At 32.8% G+C, this 20,500-nt stretch overlaps 1 protein-coding gene across 1 annotated transcript; it reads left to right on the top strand.

The window, feature by feature from the left end:
• Positions 1–3,737: 3,737 nt before the first annotated feature.
• On the top strand, positions 3,738–8,845 carry LOC108993652 (Golgi apparatus membrane protein-like protein ECHIDNA). The gene is made up of 6 exons (XM_018968639.2): positions 3,738–3,849; positions 4,413–4,469; positions 4,734–4,937; positions 5,071–5,130; positions 7,073–7,199; positions 8,442–8,845. Exons 1-6 carry the CDS (start codon positions 3,835–3,837, stop codon positions 8,528–8,530), a joined length of 552 nt encoding a protein of 183 aa, XP_018824184.2. The 5' UTR covers positions 3,738–3,834; the 3' UTR covers positions 8,531–8,845.
• Positions 8,846–20,500: the final 11,655 nt, after the last annotated feature.

Raw genomic sequence — 20,500 nt, forward strand, 5'->3', positions numbered from 1 at the left:
AAGGCACAAGGGAGAAGAAGAATGAGAGGGGAGGGAAGGGGGGAGGGAGGGTATTAAACTATAAAGTCAAACGACGTTTTACATAAGATATATATATATATAAATATATATAATCGGCCGGTTAGGCAGTTTGGGTTTGGTTCAAATTGGGACCAAACCAGCTAGTGTCGATTTCATTAAATTTATACTGCCGGCAAACTAGTTCTCTGTCGATTTTGGCCAATTCCAGACTCTGGTGGCTAGTCCGCGTCGACGACGGTCGGTCCCGTCGGTTTCTATACAACCCTACATATAGGAGTACTTCTATAATGAGATAATTAAATCTTCTATATTTTTAATCAAATTATACAATGAATAGGACCTCCCCAATTAGTAATCAATATTTGTGACCAATGGTTCTAATAATTTTTCTTAAAAGTTAATAGCCTACAAGGCCCATGAAAAATCATAAGGGTCCATAAAATTAGATGGCACAAAACGAGGTTGGTGACCCTATAGTCTTCGGCATGGTTTGGTTACAAAAATCTGTCAAACCATCTCATCTCATCACATCTAATCTTATCTCAATTTCATTCACCATTCAATCACAAATACTTTTTGTAAATGCTAAAGTTGGCTAGGATTAGATGACTAAATGATAAAGTTTATCTTATCATTATAAGTTTGAAATTGAATGAATGTAAAACAATTGTTGACTTTATCTTGAACAACATTGAGTTTATCTAGAAGTCTTTAAGGTTGGTTAGATAAGTTAGTAACGTGAAATTCAAATTCAAAAAAATCTACAATTATCCAGAACAGAAGCTGAATACATATCAGTAACTACAGAGAAGAATTATCGCGAAATGTTAGCAATCCTTTAGGAAACGTTCTCGTGACTGACTTTACGTGTTAGCAGAATCCTACTACAACTACTCTTTCAGATCTAATATTTAAAGGGATTCGGTTTCATGAATCTCAAAGGTTTTTTATTAAGGATCATTGAGATATATTTCGTGTACTTATGAAGGGAAAATCATCTTGAGGATTTTCACTTTGATTTTCATCTCTCCTTAAGTGTGATCGTGCTCCAAGTGTGGAGGATCGGGTGATTAGACTTCAGCCCCTAGAGTTTTAGGAGGAAATATTTGAAAATCGCCAGAGGTTCTAGCTGCTACCACGGTAAAAGACAAACGGGTTATTTGTCTAGGCAAGTAAGAGAGTCAAGTTGTAAAGATTTTGTAATTGATAAATTCTTATAATTAATTTTCAAATAAAAAGATTGATTTTCCTGAGTTTGGTTGTCTCGTAGGGTTTTACCTTTAAAGAGTTTTTTAAAGGGTTTCCCTTCAAAACCAATCATTATGTTGAACAAAGTATTTGATTTACTTTAAGTATTTGATTTATTTAAATAATCCTAATATTAAGATCTAACCAATTTGTTCAAGTAAATTGGTAGGTGATTTATTGGAATCACAAGGGTACGTTGGGAATTTTACTTTTTAATTTTAAACTTCAACTCTTTTAACTTTTTCATCTAATCATTACAACTTTTTCAAATTTTTTAAAAAAATACAAAAAATAATTTTTAACTTTTTCAAATCTCAAAATAAAAATAATACTCTAATTCTCTTTTAACTTTACAATTTTTTTATTCAATTTTTTCTCTCTCATTTTCTGAAACCTCATAAAACATTTTAATTGTAAATTATTTCACTACTATTCACATAATATCTCACTACTATTTACAAATTTATCATCTCATCTTATCTGTATAACCAAATGAGACATTATTCTTCCCAAAGAGTGCAAGCCCTCTTCTTTGTTATTCTCTAAGCAAGGCACATCGAAAATTTCGAGACATTTTTCTTGAGTTAGGGTTCATTTAGATAGTGAGGTGATCTCAAATTATCTGTAAATAGTAGTGAAAAATAATAATAATATATTAAATAGTAGTGAATAGTATTAAAAATAATAAAAATTATGTGAAAAGTAATAATAAAATAATAAATAGTAACTAAGTCATCTCATCACTATACTACCCAAACACAACTTTAGACATCATGCAGTACCCTTTATATTTTGTGGATATTTTCATTAAAAAAAATTCTTGTTGCAACCAGCTGGAGAATTCCTGCGCAATTGGCATCTATGTGTACAAATGAAACTGTGCGTTTCATATACACCAAACGACCTCGTATTATTTTTGCCCTCCCTTCCCTTCATCTTCCGGCCACTATTCAGAACAAGTGGCCGTACCTTCGCACAAACGAACGCAGCTTCCTACAGCGCGAAGATGAAAGTAGGTTCTTCTTCTCATCTTCTTCTTCGCATGCCCTAAACCTCCCAGAATAGAGATGATTTTTTTTCTTTAATTTCCTCCTTGAAGAAAATCTCAAGTCTCAGTTGCACGTAAATCTAGCAGAGTATCATTTCTAGACCATTGAATATTCAGGTTCTTTTTTTCCCCCATCTCCCCACATTTAACTCAATTTTCTATGTATTCTACTATGGTTCCAAGAAACTAGCATTCACTATAATATTGCATGTTTATAATAAACGAATTGCTTGCTTGGGCAGTTGACTTTCTTGGGAAAACCCATTTGGGTTGTCAACCTCTCTCGTGTGCTGCCACCCTCTCCTTTTTTTTTTTTTTCTTGAAAGTATCTGTTCTTCAAGAACTCCAGAGTGAGAATGCGCAAATTCTTCTTGTCTGAAAATTTTTTATTCTTCATGTTAAGAAACGATTGGGTGTTATGCCTTCTTTCTAAATGTGGAGGTTCATGTCCTTCTTTTACATCTTTCTGTGGTTTGAAGCACATTATTGCTTGGCTTCAAAATGTGCATCTTCTTTTTCTTGATTTGGTCTTAAAGCAATGTTTTTTTTTTTTTGTTCTCTTCAAATGAAGTTAACATCTTTCTCAAAACGACTAGATGAGATCCGCGTACCAAACTATGGTTTTAGAATCAATGCGAGATGGGATTTGAGAGTGAGACATGGAGAGAAAGAAGCCATACTTGAGCGAACGTCACTTGAAAAAAAAAAAACCTTATATTTACAAAATTTAAATCCTTCAATTCTTAAATTTAACAGCTTAAAAATCGAAATCATTGAAATGTAAACAACAAAGAAGTTGAAATGAACAACAAATCATACAACATTTCACAAAGGGAGTTACAAATCACATTTTACATTTTACAATTATTCGGAAGAACAACAAATCTATTGGAGGATGAAGTTACAAATCATTCTTACAATTACTCTGGTAATGCCAGAGTCGCAAACGGCGACCTTAGGTGACGGCAAATTGCGTTCGGAACTCAACTGAGTTGTGCGAAAGTGGCTCACTAGGGATTGTTGTGCGAAAGTGAGAGGGAAAGAAAGGAGTCCTGAGTTTTGGACACTTTTCTTTCCCGAAACGACATCGTTCCAGTTCAAGCTATTTTCTTTCATTTTAAAATGAGTAGATGATGTGTCATATTTTTTCTTAAAGGTGCAAGTATGTAGTTTACACCACATTTTCTAATTTAATTTCTTGATATTTAATGAATGAGAAATTCTTTGTTCAATTTTATAAAAGTAAATTTATAATAGGATGTGGTTTGATATGATACATCAAATTGTAAAATTATTTTTATTATAAAATATAATTAACATATCACATAAAATATATCAATTTATAAATTTATTTTTATAAAATTTATTTATAGAAAAATATTATTTAAAACAGGATAACAGTGACGCAGCTGGGCGAAAAGCGGAGAGTCGAAGCTACTTAAAAGCAGAGAAAACGAAAGAAAAAGTTTTCTTACCATAATATTTAAGGATTGTCTCAAGATCTTTATATTTGCAAAATGGATCTAAGCCAGGTAAATCCTTCTAGATATTTATTCTTGATCTGTGATTCTTTGTTTTAATATTTTACGCCATTATGATGATTTTTTATTAACATTTATAATTCATTCCGTAAGTAAAGCAATGGGGTGTTTTACTGGCGAGGAAATTGCAGGTGGTAAGAGTGTAGATCTGGATTGTGCTGTATTCTATATGCTTGACTACTTAGAGGATTCTTGTTAGAATTGAAGGGGGCCTTTGCATTTGGAAATGGGGTTCTGTTTTCTACAGGAATCAATGAGTTGAGACCTGTACTTCCATTCAATTCCAATTAGCAAAGATCCCGTTCTATTTAGAATGTATGATAGTTAGGAGGACCGGCCATGGTTTTCTTCATAATGGGCCTTTCGTTTTTGGATGGCGATTTTATGTAGTTATTTGGACTGGGTGCTTAGGAACTTGATTAAGTCAAGTGTCTTGATTAAGTTCTTGATTAACCTGATATCAGCTATATTTCTGTTTGGTAAGTTGTGATAAACTGCAAAGAAATATATAAAGTTGTGATAAATCCTCTGTTTCTTCTTTATACGTTGTGCAGCCTGCAGGTGAAAACTATGCCAACCCGAAAACGTGCTTCTTCCATGTGCTTTTCAAGGTTATCATTTTTCTCTGTTACAATTATTGTCCAAACAATCATGTTGGGGAGATAAATAGCTGAGGAGATGCCAAATGAGGCCTTGATATAATATATTAATATAGCATATTAGGCACTACCGTCACTAAAAAGCTGACAAGCTTAATTATGTAATATCTACCATTTAGCTGTGTTGTTTCTACCCGATGTGAGTTTTCCATCACAAATTCAACTCCCACATATCCACTCCAGCTTCTAACTTTTCTGTTGTAAATCTTATGACAGGCTGCAGCTTTGGCTTTCTACATTCTTTCTACATTGTTCTTTGACAGCTTCGTTATCATCTTTGTAGTCACTGTAATTCTTGCCGCTCTTGATTTTTGGGTAGCCAAGAATATTAGTGGCCGGATCTTAGTTGGGCTTCGGTGGTGGAATGAAATAAATGAGCAGGGTGAGAGCGTGTGGAAATTTGAGTGCCTTGACCAACAGGTTAGAAAGATTTCAATGGCATGATTGCCTATTTGGATCTGCAAACATTTCTCGACCCCCATATATTATTATTACTATGTCCTATTTTTTGTGCATTGTCTGTTTACAGCTTTTGTGTTGTTCATCTATGCAGTCATTGGCTCGTATGAACAAAAAGGACTCATGGCTATTTTGGTGGACCTTGTATCTCAGCGTAAGTATTCATAAGATAAATGTTGCATGTGATTGTCTTGTATTACTTTTGGTGCTTGAATTTTCATGGAGACTACAGAATAGAAGGCAACCTTCTATAATGTTAAAATTCAAAGAGCATGAAATGCATTGACTGTAAAATTAACTTTAGCAGCATTTTGCATGTTGTAGATAGATTATGTTAGTAAGATCACAACAGCAATTTGGCTAAACCCCTAGGGGTTGGCTCAAGTGGTAAAGGCCTTGGTCTTGATGGTATGCTCCCTCCAAGGTCCAAGGTTCAAATCCCACTGGGTGCAAACAATCTCTAGGGGCCATCGGATTGAGGGATTTTCTCCTTGAATTACCTGAGGTGCACTTGCGGAAAACTCCTTGCTAAAGGCCTGTGCACCCTCGGGATTAGTCGGGATGTTGTTCCGGGCACCCGATGCCAATAAAAAAAAAAAGAAAAGAAAAAAAGAGCAATCTGGCTATTTTATCTTTAGCTTTTTTAACAAGTTAAGTACATTATTAGAGCACCAGTTATGGGCTCAACAAAGCTAAATTATAGCTAAAGAATAGCTAAAGTGCAAGATAATGTGCTACAATTGGCTCAACAAATCAACAGTGATTTTAACTTCAAGTTAAATCACTAGCCAAATTTGTTGAGCCAAAGGAACTAGCCAAATAATTCTTTTAGACTAAAATATTCACTTGAGTTGAAGTGAATAAAATTATTGAAGAAATATTTTGTTTTATAGTGGAATAATATAGCCGTTGAAGAAATATAGTTGTTGGAGAAATATAAGTTAAAAAAATATATCCGTTGAAGAAATGTAGTCATTGGAATAATATGAACGTTAGAAAATTAATAGGTAGTTTTTTAATAATGAATAAATATTTAAATTACAATTATAACTAAAATAAATGAAAAGTTCAAAATCAATATTTTATTAGAATAGTGAAAGATTTGTTGAGCCTGTTATTTGATGATGATGAAAAATGACTAGCTAAATTTGTAAAAGTGAATTCCTTAGTCAAATTTTGGCTAAAGTTTGTTGAGGCCATAACTAATGCTCTTAGAAAGCACTAAAGGTGGTAGAGCAGGAATTTCTCTGATATAATTCTTGTCTACTTGGGCAGTGCCACTTTGGTGTATGTTTAATGATTTGCTTGTCTAAAAGAAATATTTATTTGAGGGGGATGCGTCGGAAGCACTTAAATATATCTTGTATTTGCCTTACCTATGATGTTAAAAATGCTAGGCCCGTATGGATATTCTGCTAGAGATTACAGGACACTCACTGCAAATACAGTTGTCACTCGTACCTTATGCTGGGTCCTCAAGAAAGAAAACATAGACGTGTTGGCATAGTTTAGGTGCATGTAAAGCGATGTTATGGAAACTTTGAATTTATTACAATAGTTAAGATGTCAAGTATGTTTAAATTTCTTGGTCAGGTATAAGGAGACAGGTGAATATGTTAACATGGAGCATTATGGTTTAACTTTGGAACCATGTAAGAGCAAGGGGATGGTGCTGAAGAAACTTGGATTGTTGTATTAACAAAAGAAAGAGTGATGGCGCATTAATGGTAAATCAAATGGAATGAAGAATATAAATATCATCTCATATTTGGGTTTAAGCTTTAAAGGCTTAAGGCTTAGATATTTGGAATAGATATTAAGAGAAGAATTGGCAAAAGACTCATGGATGACTTATTCTTGATTCCTCCTAGATTAACACATGGCATGACGCCGTCTGTACTGCACCCTTATTGCAAAATGCAAATGGTTTTACTTTCAAGTAGTGATAATCAATGATTGCCAAGTACAGTTAAAAGCAAGGATGAAATTCTATCAAACCTTTTTTTTCTGTTAATTTATGTCTTGTGCAACTTTTTGTGTTACAAAGCAATGTAAATAAGTAATATTAATATGTTTTCCCCCCTTATCACATGCAGGCAGTTTCTTGGTTCGTCCTTGGAATATTTTCAGTCATCAGGTTTGAACCGGATTTCCTCCTGGTTGTAGGAGTTTGTTTGTGCCTCGGTATTGCAAACATTGTTGGATTCACTAAATGCCGCAAAGGTATTAGAACCCTAACCTTTTATTTATTCTCTGTATAGCACCTTTATTCCAAACATTCTGGAGTATTTATTCTTGATTTCCTTTATGTAAGTGAATTTTTTGGACATACATTCCTAATGCTCAAGTAAACTGACCTTTTTTGGATTTTGAAAGATGTGGGTAATGATAGGCAATGCCTCCATCTAGAAAACTTATCCATCATAAATTATGCCTGCCTTAAGTCTGTTGTCCCATAGTTGGATTGGGCATGTGAATATAAACAAACTCTTCCCACTAATTTTCAGTTTTATACTGTAAGTGTATTTAAATAGGTAGAGCATGCTTTAAGAGGATTAGCCTTTATTTTGACTGACTGTTTTCTGTTACTTCTCACATGCTGGAAACAAAACCGTATGCATCTCTAATCAGTATATCTCAGTATAAAGTTCAGGGAAAACTGGTGTAGAAAGACTAAAGGGCAACCAAAATAGTTGTTTTTACACTCTCAAAAACATCTTCTGATACAAAAGTTTTGCCAAGCTGCTCATTCCAGTTAAAAACCCTTTGATTCATGTCATGCGCAACTTAAAATCTTTTTAATCAAAATTAAGTAACTGTCGATTAAGCACCATTTGGATGGAACACTGCACCTATAGAAAAACCATTTGGATGGAGCTGCTACTGCTTTCAATATATAATCAACTTGATGGAAGCATGGTGAGCACCGGAAGGATATCTAATAAGTGGCCTTGAGGAAAAGTGATTCCCAACAAACAGTTGTTCAGGATTTGATAATCAAATAATTCGAACAAGTTCTGTTTAATCTGGGCTCAGACGGCATAGAAACATGCATACTCAAAGCTGAATTCCATCCGGTATAATCTGCTACATAGAGCTCATGTCACAATTAGCTTGTAGTTTTGCACCCAAATCAACCAGGGATTAACAATTTAACTGTGTTTATTTTCATAAAAAGTTAGTTTTTGGAACTCGCTGATAGATCTTATGAAACATTATTTGACACTCTTCAATGGCAAATTCTATGTTATCCAAGAGTACTTAGGAATTCCGGCCTAACTTTTCTATAATCTATGGACTGTTTATCTGAAAGTAGGCCGGAAAATTCATCCTGGTCTTAAATCCCTTTATTATGTCTTATGACTCTGATACATAGTTATGCATTGGGAGCAATGTTGCTACCGTTATGTTCACCATGCCTATCTCTGTTCTTTTTATCTTGAAGAGTGCTTTGTCTATCTTCAGATGCCAAGAAGCAGATTCAAACATTTGCCACCCATACTATTGCCTCTCGATTCTCGTCTACAATTCAGTCAGCATTTAGCGTGGTATAAGTTCTTGGAGAAGAAAATAGCCAAACATAATAATGCCGGTCAGCAGTTGAATCAAACGTTAATCGAATGAATTGAACCTGTGTAAGACTTCTTTGGTTTTCTCAATAGGCTTCGGTAGAATTAGATAAATATTGGTGCTGTTTGTTTGAGATTTGTAAATTGATTTTGATAGTATATGAAAAGTTGATGGGAAGCATGAATGTAAAGACCTCCCCGTCCCCCAAAAATCAAAGATCTAAAGTTAGAAGTTGTTAAAACTTCTTGTTTCACCGAGTTCTTGATAAAGTTAATATATATCGTTGACAAGCTTTTAATACTGTTCCGAGTAGTTTTTGTCTTCTGTGCATATGGATGATATGGTATAGGAAACCCAGTCGAAATTTCTTTGGTTTGTCATCATCATTATTGCAAAAAAAAAAAGAAATTCTCTTTTCCCTACATAAATATTTAATTCGGATGTCCATTAATTATGCGTACGATGTGGGCAGGAAACAAAGTCAACATTCCTTGTTCTATATCAAATCCTTCTTGGGGCTTATGCTTTTCGTTTTTGTGTATATGGGTTGTGAATATTTTCAAGTCTGAACACTGTATTTGCTTACCAAAATTTGAACCTCTTTCTTGTGAATTGACTCTGTTTGTTTCTGCGAAAATAGCTCCGTGCGTGTCGGGCTGGGGTATATATCAGCCATCAGGGGGACAGTACTATCTTTGGGTGGAGTTTGTCTACAATATGAGATAAAAATACAATGCTAAGCATTCATTATGGTAAGAGCCATCATCACAGTGAATGTTCACTACTGATTTTGTGACCAACTTTAAAAGGCTGATTTCCAAAGGGTTTATAGAAAATTGTAGTGCCAGAAGCTTCCAGTTGGACTTGGAAAGTGTATACATATTGAGGCGCACGAAAGGATCGGTCCGCGGAATTGCATAGCCAATTGGGTTTTGAATTTGTGTTTAGAAGGAGAATAAGACGAATGACAAAAGTTTAGTGGAACGTCGTAGAAAATGTGGAGTCAAAGAGGTTTTTCAGGGCACATCAACATTCTAATATGATATTGTTTTAACTGGAATATCGTACCATTGCATCGGACATTACATCCATCGTACAAAATGAACGGTAAATATGATAAGTGTCCATTAAGTATGTTAATGCCCTTTTAAAAATCTAACTTAAAAAGTTTGCATACAGAGATTATCTCACTTCATCTCATCTCATTATTACAATTTTCTCAAACTCACATCAAATATAATAAATAATTTAATTTTTTTAAATCTCAAAGCAATAATAATATTAAAAAATAATATTCTAACAATATATTATTTAATTCATCTAAAATTATTTCATCTTATCTAACTATTTAAAAGAGTCTTATATGTTTCTCTTCAATATTAAAGAAACATATGCTTGTCACATGCTTAATGGACACATGTCAATTTTCTAATTGGGAGGAATAAATTCCTTCAACCTAGTTTGCAGGAAAACTCTGTCTATTTAAGTTCATATTTAATTTCATTACTTTACTATGGGCAAAATTGTAACTTGAAAGAAGATACCTGCTCGTTTTGTAAATGATACATACCCGATAAAACTCGATTCGACTCGATTAAAGCTCATTAAAATCTACTCGTTTATGCTCGAGTCGACTCGTTAGCTCAATTCGATTAAAACTCATTCATATATTCATAAATATATACATACACCTACGTAGATATACATATATATATGTATTAGTATATAATATAAGCATACCACTTTTAAAATTAAATATATAATATGTAATCTAATTATAACTTATGTCTATATAGTGAATATATTTCATAGGTATATTTTATTATTTGTATAATAATTAGTCGATAAAATTTAATAATTTTATATATTAGTATATATGTGATAACCATATATGAAATAGATATATGCTATCATATATTAAATGTATGTATTAATAATATATGCATGTATATAATATATATTTTTATTTTGGATAAATATCAAATAGTTAGATATTAATTATTTATAATTTTTTTAAAATTTTATAATTCAATAGAGGTTTTACTTGTTAGTTGTATAAATTCAATATTAGATCTTTTATTTTTTTATTTAATTTATTAATTATTAAATCTTATTAAAAAAAATAAACAATTCGAGCTCGAACTCAAGCTCGAGTTGAGAGTTTGGCTTATCGAGTCAAGCTTGAACAAATAAAAAAAAAAAAAAAATCTCGAGCTCGAGTATTTTGAGTCGAGCCGAGCTCAGTAAGCCAAAGGCTGGCTCAGCTCGGCTCGATTACAACCCTAGTTATAGTCCCTGCTTCATATGTATCCTGGAGAGACAAAATCTCCCTGACCTCAAGGCCCACCTATGCGACTTAAAGACCCTGAGCCGAAAGGAAAGAACCCATGACAAGCCTTGAATGTCGTGTGGGTCATCCATTCAAGATTCACGCGTCACCCATAGGAAATGAATCCAATAGATTCCGCATCAGCAAGGTAAATTCAAATGCGTTCTCAGTGACTGAATAAGGTCAGATAAGGAAGGAGATTCAAATCACTATCCTAACTCAAATAAGAGATAAGGTTGTAACGCAAACGAGAGCAGAACCCTCCCAACTTGTGTGTGTGTGTGTATATATATATACACACACATATATACAAGAGAAGAGATGCACTAGCCAGGTAAGTGAATGGTATTTATACTCTATGTATGAGTTGAATAGTTAGTCTAATTTAGGCATCAAAGGCGTTTCAATCACTGTTTTAAATTTCATACCGTATCGGCCGGTACGACAGCATTTTTCGTACCGGCCGCTGGGCCGGTACAGGTACTACATACGTTTTATATCGACCCAAATACCGGCCAATACCAGTTGTACCGGTCTCAATTTCGACTTGTACAGGCCGATATTACGGCCTTCCAATTTTTATTTTTTTTTTCATTTTTTCAAACTACAAGCTTATTTTTTAACTCTCAATTCAGACTAGACTATTTATAATTTTTATATATGTATTTGTATATAATTTACTCATATATAGACTATTATTTTGGAATATACTATTTATATCTATAATTTATTCATATATCGACTATCTTGAAACGGTATACAAAACAGTACTGGTATCGAAATATTTCATTTCAATACCTTAACCGGTACGACTTCTAGTACGATATTCAAAACATTGATTTCGATACCCTTCTAGCCTTTTTTAATTAAAGTGTTGTAGGTTTGCGAGAGGCGCAGGAGCGTGAAACACGTCCAAAACATATCCTATCGCAATGAGATTATAGAGAGTGAGTATTGGAAGCAGAGCACCAAACCGCTATGCTCTTCTTCTTTAATGGCCGCTACAAGTACGCCCCTATATCAATTTCTTACAATAGTTTGACATGCGATTTTGGCTTTAAGATTCTTCCAAATTAATGAAACCGCAGTGAAAGGGTAGAAAAACGAAGAGAGAAGTGCTAATCATCTTTTTATCATATTAGAAAACTATTTCTTATCGATAAAAAGAGCAGAGTGTAGTCCGTTGCAAAGGATATTCAGGAATCTATTCTCTTTCTGATAGACAAAATTGGGATCGTACAAGTCAGAATTGAGATGTTTACTTATATAACAGGAACCGATGCTTTTCTCTTCTTTTCTTTGTTGGTTGTGGGTCATCCATCGCTTGAGGTGCCACCAAACTTCGACTTATATGCATCAAAATTTCTATCTCTATCTTTCATTCTATTTGGGGGGTTCTTTTTCTTCACAAGTTATAATCCCATCAAATCAAAGCATATAGTATATTGTTGCTCATCTTTTTCACAGCTACTGTTGGCCACAGTCGTCTGTATAGTACGTACCTTGGACCGACGGACTTCATCTGCTTAGCCGCCTCGGTCCTCACCATCAGTTTCCTCACCATCATCATCAACACTTACATGCAGATTGGGATGGTCAATGTGACGACCAACGTGCCTTGCTTCTTTTGCTAAAGCAAACCAACCAACTTTTATTGATTTTGAAGCCAATTAGAAAAGATGGAAGGATCTGAGCCACTCCAATCTTCTTCTATATTTTTATAACACATGCTTAATTATTTTCTATGTTTTCCTTCCTTTTTTCAAAAAAGAAAGTACCTAGCTAGAAAGAAAGAGATGATCAGAATCACCAAAGACATAAGATCTCGTTCCTGCAATCTGAAGTCCTTCACGGCCGGGAGGCTAGGCCAGGAATATCAGTGGAAAGGATAAACAAGTTCTAGTTCTAGAGAAATATCAGTATTACAGTATGAGTTGGACAAGAAATCCTGAATTATTTTTGTACGAAGTCTTTCTGGGTGTCATTTCAAAGTCATCTTGAGCTAGACACTTCCAAGTGGCAATTTGCAAGACGAGAGTCCAATTTTGGGCGGTTTAGCAAAGAGATTTTGTTCCCTTTTTTTCTTTTTTTTTTTTCCTGTACCATTCCTGATCCTAATCTGATTTGACCTAATTCTATGCATGCATGGCATGTGTCGTCCTTCAAAACCCGAAAAGAAAGAAGTAGATCCAAGCCTAGCTTAGCTATATATATATATATGCGCATGTTTCTTCAATAATCACCTAAGCCAATGAATTAGATAGGGTCTTTCTCTTATGACCCACGTAAAGTTGACTGTTGACTGACATGAGCCATTGAGCACTACTAGTACTGATTAGTGGAGTACGTAACACTAATATCGCTTTCAATCGTTTATGATGCCGAATCATCATCATATGATATCAAGCATGCATGTACTATTGCGATTTGCCTGTTTCACTCGCATGCATGGTGTTGCATGCATTCACCAGATGCCAAGCACCACTTCCAATAATACATGCTTGAGTTGAGTCCTCCATAACCAACCGTATGGGAATGTGCCATTTAATTACGGGTGAAAAAAAAAATTGAAAAATTGGTTGATGAATCGAATCGAACCAATAAGTTTAGTTCGGTTTGTAATCAGTTTTGTTCGATATATACAGATTGTTAAAAATTGAATTGGTTCGGTACCAGTTTTAATATTTTGAAAATCGGTTTGAATCGGACCAGTATATATAATATTTTAATTTTTTATATTATATTATATATATTATATGCTAAAAATTTAATTAATATAACATGAAATTTTAATCTTATCATGACTCATGTCTATTAATCTTATAATATAAAATTAATCTTAAAACTTTTAATATAACATTTTATATAACATATAAATTTTAATCTTGTAACATAAAATTAATATAACATTAAATTGTAATCTTAAACATGAAAATTAATATGAAGCTATTAATATAAACTTACTTTTTAGAAGAAACATATTAGAGGAATTGGCCACTCTCAAGTCTCAACTTATATAGTACTACATGTGTAAACGGTAAATTGGAAAAAATGGACTGGACCAGAACCGGAAAAACTGAAAGTTTCGATTTCGGTGATGAATCCATCTATATCAATTTTTAAATTTCCAAAACCGATATATATCGATTCAATTATAAAATTTGTCAAAAATTATATTGAATTGGGCTGGTCTCCATATTTAACCGATCTAATTGCTTTTATAAAAGAGATATATAAACTATATATCTAAGGTTTACTTATTAATTTTGATACGACGAGTCACACGAATTAGATGTCTTAATTGTTGTGTAAGGTGTATTTGCGAGAAACTTCTTATCAAGTATTTATACACTTTTAAAATTAGTCGGAATTTTGTCTCCAAAAACATGGTTTCAATAAATTTAAAAAAAAAAAGCAATATAAAGAATGAATAAGTATTTTTAAATATGAAAGAAATATTTATTAATTGTAAGTCGGCGTACATGTAAAGAATATATGTGATTGATTTGTAGAATATTTGTCATAGTAACCGTTTGGAAGGTATATCATATCGTTCATATTAACTTGCACATGATATAGAGATTTTTTTTTAATAATATCCATTTTACAATCAGATTTTTAGTAAATAGTGTATTATGAGTACCAAGACGAAAAACATCCTCTCGAATTCTTGTCATAACTTGATTGCCTCGAATGGAAAGAAGATAAACATACAATTAATATTTATTTAATATTACTATCCAAACCACCATCCAAACCTCCGGCCTATCATTGGCAATTAAAAACGTACGGTAATAAAGTAGATCAGGTTTTGGGGTTCGCATCATGATCTTATAAGTAGTACTCTCGTCACATCTTCATCAATTTATTTATTAATTAAGGAAATTAAACTCTAGCTCGAATATTATGAGAATATGTATTAATTAAAATAACTCATATTTTTCTGTTAATTACTAATTAGAGTTAATTGATGATCTCAAGGGGACTAAAAGGTGGGATTTCCATTATATATCCGAAATTAATCATGATTGCCACATAAAAAGTTTTTACGTTTAGTTAATTATTATTATTATTATTTTTTCAATTTCAACCCGAAAATCTTTCAACTTTTTTTTTTTATTGAAAAAAAAAGTATCACATTTATAGTGTTTTGACATTCTTGTTAGTAACATTTGGAGAATAAATGGCACATTTTGAAGTCTGATCTGCAGTACCATGCAATCCTATAATAGGGCCTTAACTAGGAGTAGAAGTGGTACTACAAATTAGTGGGCATGTTCAAAATGTCTTAAGATAAACTCCCTTAATTATTCTAGTAATTGTAGATGAAATTCAATTTTCAAATATTAAAAAGCTTTGATATATATATATATATATATATATATATATATAATAAAACTTTGTTGATTCAGAGTTCTACTCTTGATGCTAATATTCGAGTTTCAAAAATGATTCATTGGAAAGATATTACTCTTCCTAGTGGACTTTGGAACATGAAGTTTCTCCTGCTAAGGTTATTATTTCTGATGAACTTAACATTTATTATATTCAGCAATATTTGAACAGTACTGTTAAGATTAGTTTTAATCAACCTCTAGTAAACAACGAAAGGAGAAATTCTTTTGCATGAACTAGATCTTCTTTTGTTGGATCTATTGCTGATAACCCGGAAAGAAGAGACCAAAATCTTAAAAAGTTCCTAGAAGATTCAGTAAAAACTGTTAAACCTGATTTAAAACCAAAAAGTGTTTCTACCTCATCTCAGGTTACTTCTGCTTATTATACTATCAAGGATACCGATGTATCCAAAAGTACAACCATAAAGGAATAAAATGATAAAAAAGAAGAAGAAGATGTTTCATCTTTATTCCCAACAGCTTCAGATATGGTCGCTTCTATTCATCACAGCCAGCTTATTGTGATTAATAGAGTTTTAGAAATTAATTTAATTGTTTTATATAATGAATATAGTTCTGCTAAAAATAGCGTTATGATGAATCTTATCATGCTACTTTTTCTTATTCTGAAAAACTACGTGTTAAAAGGAAATGGAAAGAAAAAAAGAATGTCCTACAGATCAAGCATATACTTTTATTTGATTTCCTTGAAAAATATTATGTTTCTAAGCATAGTTTAAATGTTGTCAAGGAAGAAGGAAAGATAGTGGTTAAATCTAGTCACCCTCCCCTAGAGACAATTATTATTTCTCATAAGGGAGCATAAATAAATATTTCTCCCTTTAAAGTACCTAATGCTGATTTTAAAGCATATTAAAAAAGATTATTGAACAAAATAATTTTGTCAATCAAACTCTTCATGTTATTGGTCAGAAATTAGATTGTATTGAAGAAAAGGTTGGAAGTCTTGTTTCTACTTCGACTTCTAAAATTGAAAAACCTTTGATTATTTTACCAGAGAATAGACAAGGTCCCAAAACCAAACCGACCAACACTCTTAATAAAATTAATCAAATACTTGCTGATTTAAAAAAAGAACAACCTTCTACCAGTGCTTTAAATAGCAATGACAAGGAAACTATTTTTGGTTTTTCTACTGAAAAATGGTTGATCCCAGGGTATGTGTGACGAAATGCAACAGATATATGAGTGATGATAGGATTAGTGAGTATTAAGTTCAGTTTTGGTTGATTCTATGATAAATAAAATGTTTAGATCTAATTCGTCTATTAGTTATAGATATGGTATGCCCCCTAATATCATTAATGAGGACGACTTTTTTATTGATAAAACTGATAATGTTGATTTTAATAAATGGAGTATTCCAAAGATTGATGCTAAATCCATTTACAAAACTAGTTGGATTCAGTCTGTTTTTAAGACTGAGTTCAATGTAAAAATTGTTGAACAAACCCATGTTATTTCTAAAACCCATGAGAAATGTTGCCTGTTTAACAGAAAATCGATTCAAGATTTTTTGATAAAAGGTTACAAATTTCTACATATTGGTTCTGTTTAAGTTACTATTAAACCTTTGACAAGGAAAGACATCAATACTTCGGTACTTCTTTGTTTGCGCGATGCTAGGTTCAAGAAATTTAAAACCAGCATACTTGGTATGATTTAATCTTCTCTGCTTAGTGGTCCTGTCCACTTTGATTGTTTCCCTGTTTTCACTCCTGCTTTGGATGATCCTAATATTCTTAAAGTTTTGACTTTAAATATTTTGTCGTCCGGATATGATATGGAAGAAATTAAGACTAGATTACTGAAGTGATAATGCAAGTAAATAAAATTGAAAGCAAGATCAGATAATTGAAATTAATAAAGAGCAAGACCAGATAACTGGAATCAAATGGAAATAATGATAAAGAGAATATGAACGTAAGTAGCAATAGTCGTTTATTCAATTCACAAAATGTATCAGGAAAGTTTATGTTTATATATATATATATATATCTATATAAGAATTAATATTATTTGATCTGTCTTGTAGAGAGAGATAATATTATATTAATGTTTTTTCGATTAAGATAATCATGATCACTACAACCTATATTTTTTGCCATTCAACCGAACAAATTGAGGACAAAAACACCAAAATGAAGAGAAATTATATTTATTTGTATTGAGTAATTTCAAATAAAAGGTAAATTTCAATAAAAATATTTATTTGTATCGAGTTATTTCTTACGAAAATAACTATTTTTTATTAAAATAAATTCATTAATTCTCGATATAAATAATCATTTTTGTCATAAGTAATTCCTTAATACTAATTTAGAATTTTTGGGGCAAATAATTACTCGGCAACACTATAAATAAAGTTTTCCAACAAAAAAAATACGTCACAAAATTTTTGTTTTATATGGGGGTTGGGGCTAGGTTTCGAACCTAGGTTTTCCATTTGAAAACCAAACCATATGCCATCAATCCATCAAGCTCTTGACATGATGCGTCACAAAGTTGAATAATGGTGATGTGACCAGTCAGTAGTGCATGTTAATTATTAGACCAATTGATTAAAATAATTATACCGAAACTAATACGATTCACAATAAAATCACAATAGCTAGTAGTACTACTTATGTTATGTTTCCATTATAATACTTATATTCGATTTTAGAAAAAAAAAGACTGATATTTAAAAAAATCAAATTGAAATAATAAAACACAAGCATAGAAATTTTAAAAATAAATTAAAAAAATGAACAAAATAACTATAAAAAAAAAAACATAAAAAGACAATAATTAAGAATACAAAACTTTTTGAAAAATTTATCAAAACTTTTACACAAAAAAATCAAATACAATCTAAAGATCAAATTAAATTATCAAATACAATCTAGAGTAGAGATGCAAGCTCCCCAACCCTACTTGCCAGTTGGTAGGATTGGGGGAGTAGATAAGTCGAAATCCTCTAGAAGGGGTAAAATGTAGCGGTGGCAATATATGACACGATCCGTTAACACAATACGAACACGATATGATAAAAACGGGTTAGGGTTGAGTCTTAACAGGTTCGGGTCAAAACGGGTTGATCCATTAAGACACGATTGCTTAACGAGTCATAACGGGTTAAACCCGTTATGACTCGTTTAAAATTTTAAAATTACCCTTATACCCTTATAACCTAAAACTAAAACAAGTAAAAAAAAAAAATCTTAACTCTAATGATCTAATCTAACCACCCCACCCCCCCCTTTTCAAAATTCACAGTATTCCTTCTTTAGAAACTCAGACTCCTCGCGACCACGCCGCCCCTCTCCAGGCTCGCCGCTCCATTCCTATTCACGGTGACGCCGCGTCGCCTCCAGTGTGCTTCAGTCTTCACGCCTCACGGTGATGCAGCCCCCCCTCCAGTTTCACGGTGACGCCGAGTCACCCACACAGACTTAAAGCTACGGATTCGCACTTGCCGCCACCAGCACCCCGTCACCCACGCCACGCCGCCCACTGTAAGAAAATTTTATTTTCGTTGCTATATTTGTTGTGTTGTACTCAATGAGATTTTTTGAGATCCCCACAATCACAATCTCAATGACTTTTCGACTTGGTTGTAATGAACCTGCTGGGAATGTAGTGGTGATGACAGTGTAACTAAGAAATGGATGTAATAGCAGAAATGGTATGGCACAATGAAATAAAATTTTGGATACAAGTTGTTTGTGAAAAGGATTCAAAGAGCCATACGTTCATTGATAAGGGAAATCAGGAATACTTCGAGGGATTCAGTATGCTATAGTTTGTGAGACCCATGCCAAATGAAATTTACTTATGGCTAAGACTCACTTTCATCTTTGTTTTCGAAATAGATTTGAGACTAATTTAGCCTTTTTTGCCGGCTACAAACTATACTTGTTTGGTGGTGTTTGATTTTTGCACTGTTACCTCCCTTTTTCAAAGCAAAATAGGGTGAAAGAAAGCCTACTAATTATTGAGAATGAGATTTGACTGTAAGATATTTTTGTTAAAAGTACCTTATATATAACGTTTTATCCATTTATAGCTAAGTTTATGGATATTTGATACTTGATCCTAGACTCCTAGTGATAAGAGTGAATGAATGTGTTACGTGTAGTATGTAACTATATATCTAACAAAACAACATATGAAGTCAAAGGATAAACTAGTAGTCTGCTGGACCTATAATTCACAGATATATGTTTCTGGAGATCAATTAGTAGTTGTACATTCCATCATTTCCATGTATATTTCTCAGTCAGCTAGCACCACATTTGTCCATAAGTCTTTGTAAATCTTATATATAATGACCTACTATTACATTTGTTCTTGTTGTTTGTTGTCAGATGAGTTCGGCAGCAAGTGAAAATGACGAGATGATTGATTTGGACCCGTTTGACTTAGAAACTTTTCAAAATGAGGAAGTTAAAGCAAAAAGAAGGAAATGGTCAAATGTGAGGGCTTTTTTTGAAATGGTTCCTGATTCTGAGATCAATAATGGCAAGCCATGAGCCAAGTGCAAGATGTGTGGAGTTACTTACATGGCAGCAAGCAAATATGGAACCGGCAATATGAAGCATCACATTGACACATGCCCTAGGAGAAGTTCACGAGATATTGGTCATATGATGTTATCACAAAATAGTGAAAATATTTCGGTAAGCACTCATAAATTTGACACTGAACAATATAGAGAAATTTTAGTAGCTACCATTGTGAAGCATGAATTGTCTTTTCGGTTTGTTGAATATTCGGGGGTGAGATCTCTATTACAATATTTGCATCCAGATGTTCCAATTATTTCTAAGAATACTGTCAAGCTTATTTGGTTAAGATGTATCATTGAGAAAAAAAAAAAAAAAAAAAAGAGGATTAAATGCATGTTAAATGATTCTCCTGGTAGAATTAGTCTAACATCTGACTTGTAGACTTCTACAACCACTGATGGTTATATGTGCATTACAACACATTTTCTGGATAAGAATTGGGTTATGCATAAAAGGGTTTTGAACTTTTCTTTTATGCCACCACCACATAATGGCATATCTTTATCTGAAAAAATTAATAATTTGCTATGTGAGTGGGAAATTCAACACATGATTTTTGCATTGACTTTAGATAATGCTTCTTCTAATGATGTTTCAGTAGAGTTGTTAAAAACTCAATTGAATATTAAGAAAGCTCTTCTTTGTAATGGTGAGTTC

This window comes from Juglans regia, chromosome 8 (genome assembly GCF_001411555.2).
Source record: "Juglans regia cultivar Chandler chromosome 8, Walnut 2.0, whole genome shotgun sequence".
Taxonomy (NCBI): domain Eukaryota; kingdom Viridiplantae; phylum Streptophyta; class Magnoliopsida; order Fagales; family Juglandaceae; genus Juglans; species Juglans regia.

Excerpts from the sequence above, each read along its gene's own strand:
- LOC108993652 (XM_018968639.2), top strand. Across the intron at positions 4,938-5,070 it reads TTGAGTGCCTTGACCAACAG|TCATTGGCTCGTATGAACAA; the intron begins GTTAGAAAGATT and ends TCATCTATGCAG. Across the intron at positions 5,131-7,072 it reads GGTGGACCTTGTATCTCAGC|GCAGTTTCTTGGTTCGTCCT; the intron begins GTAAGTATTCAT and ends TATCACATGCAG.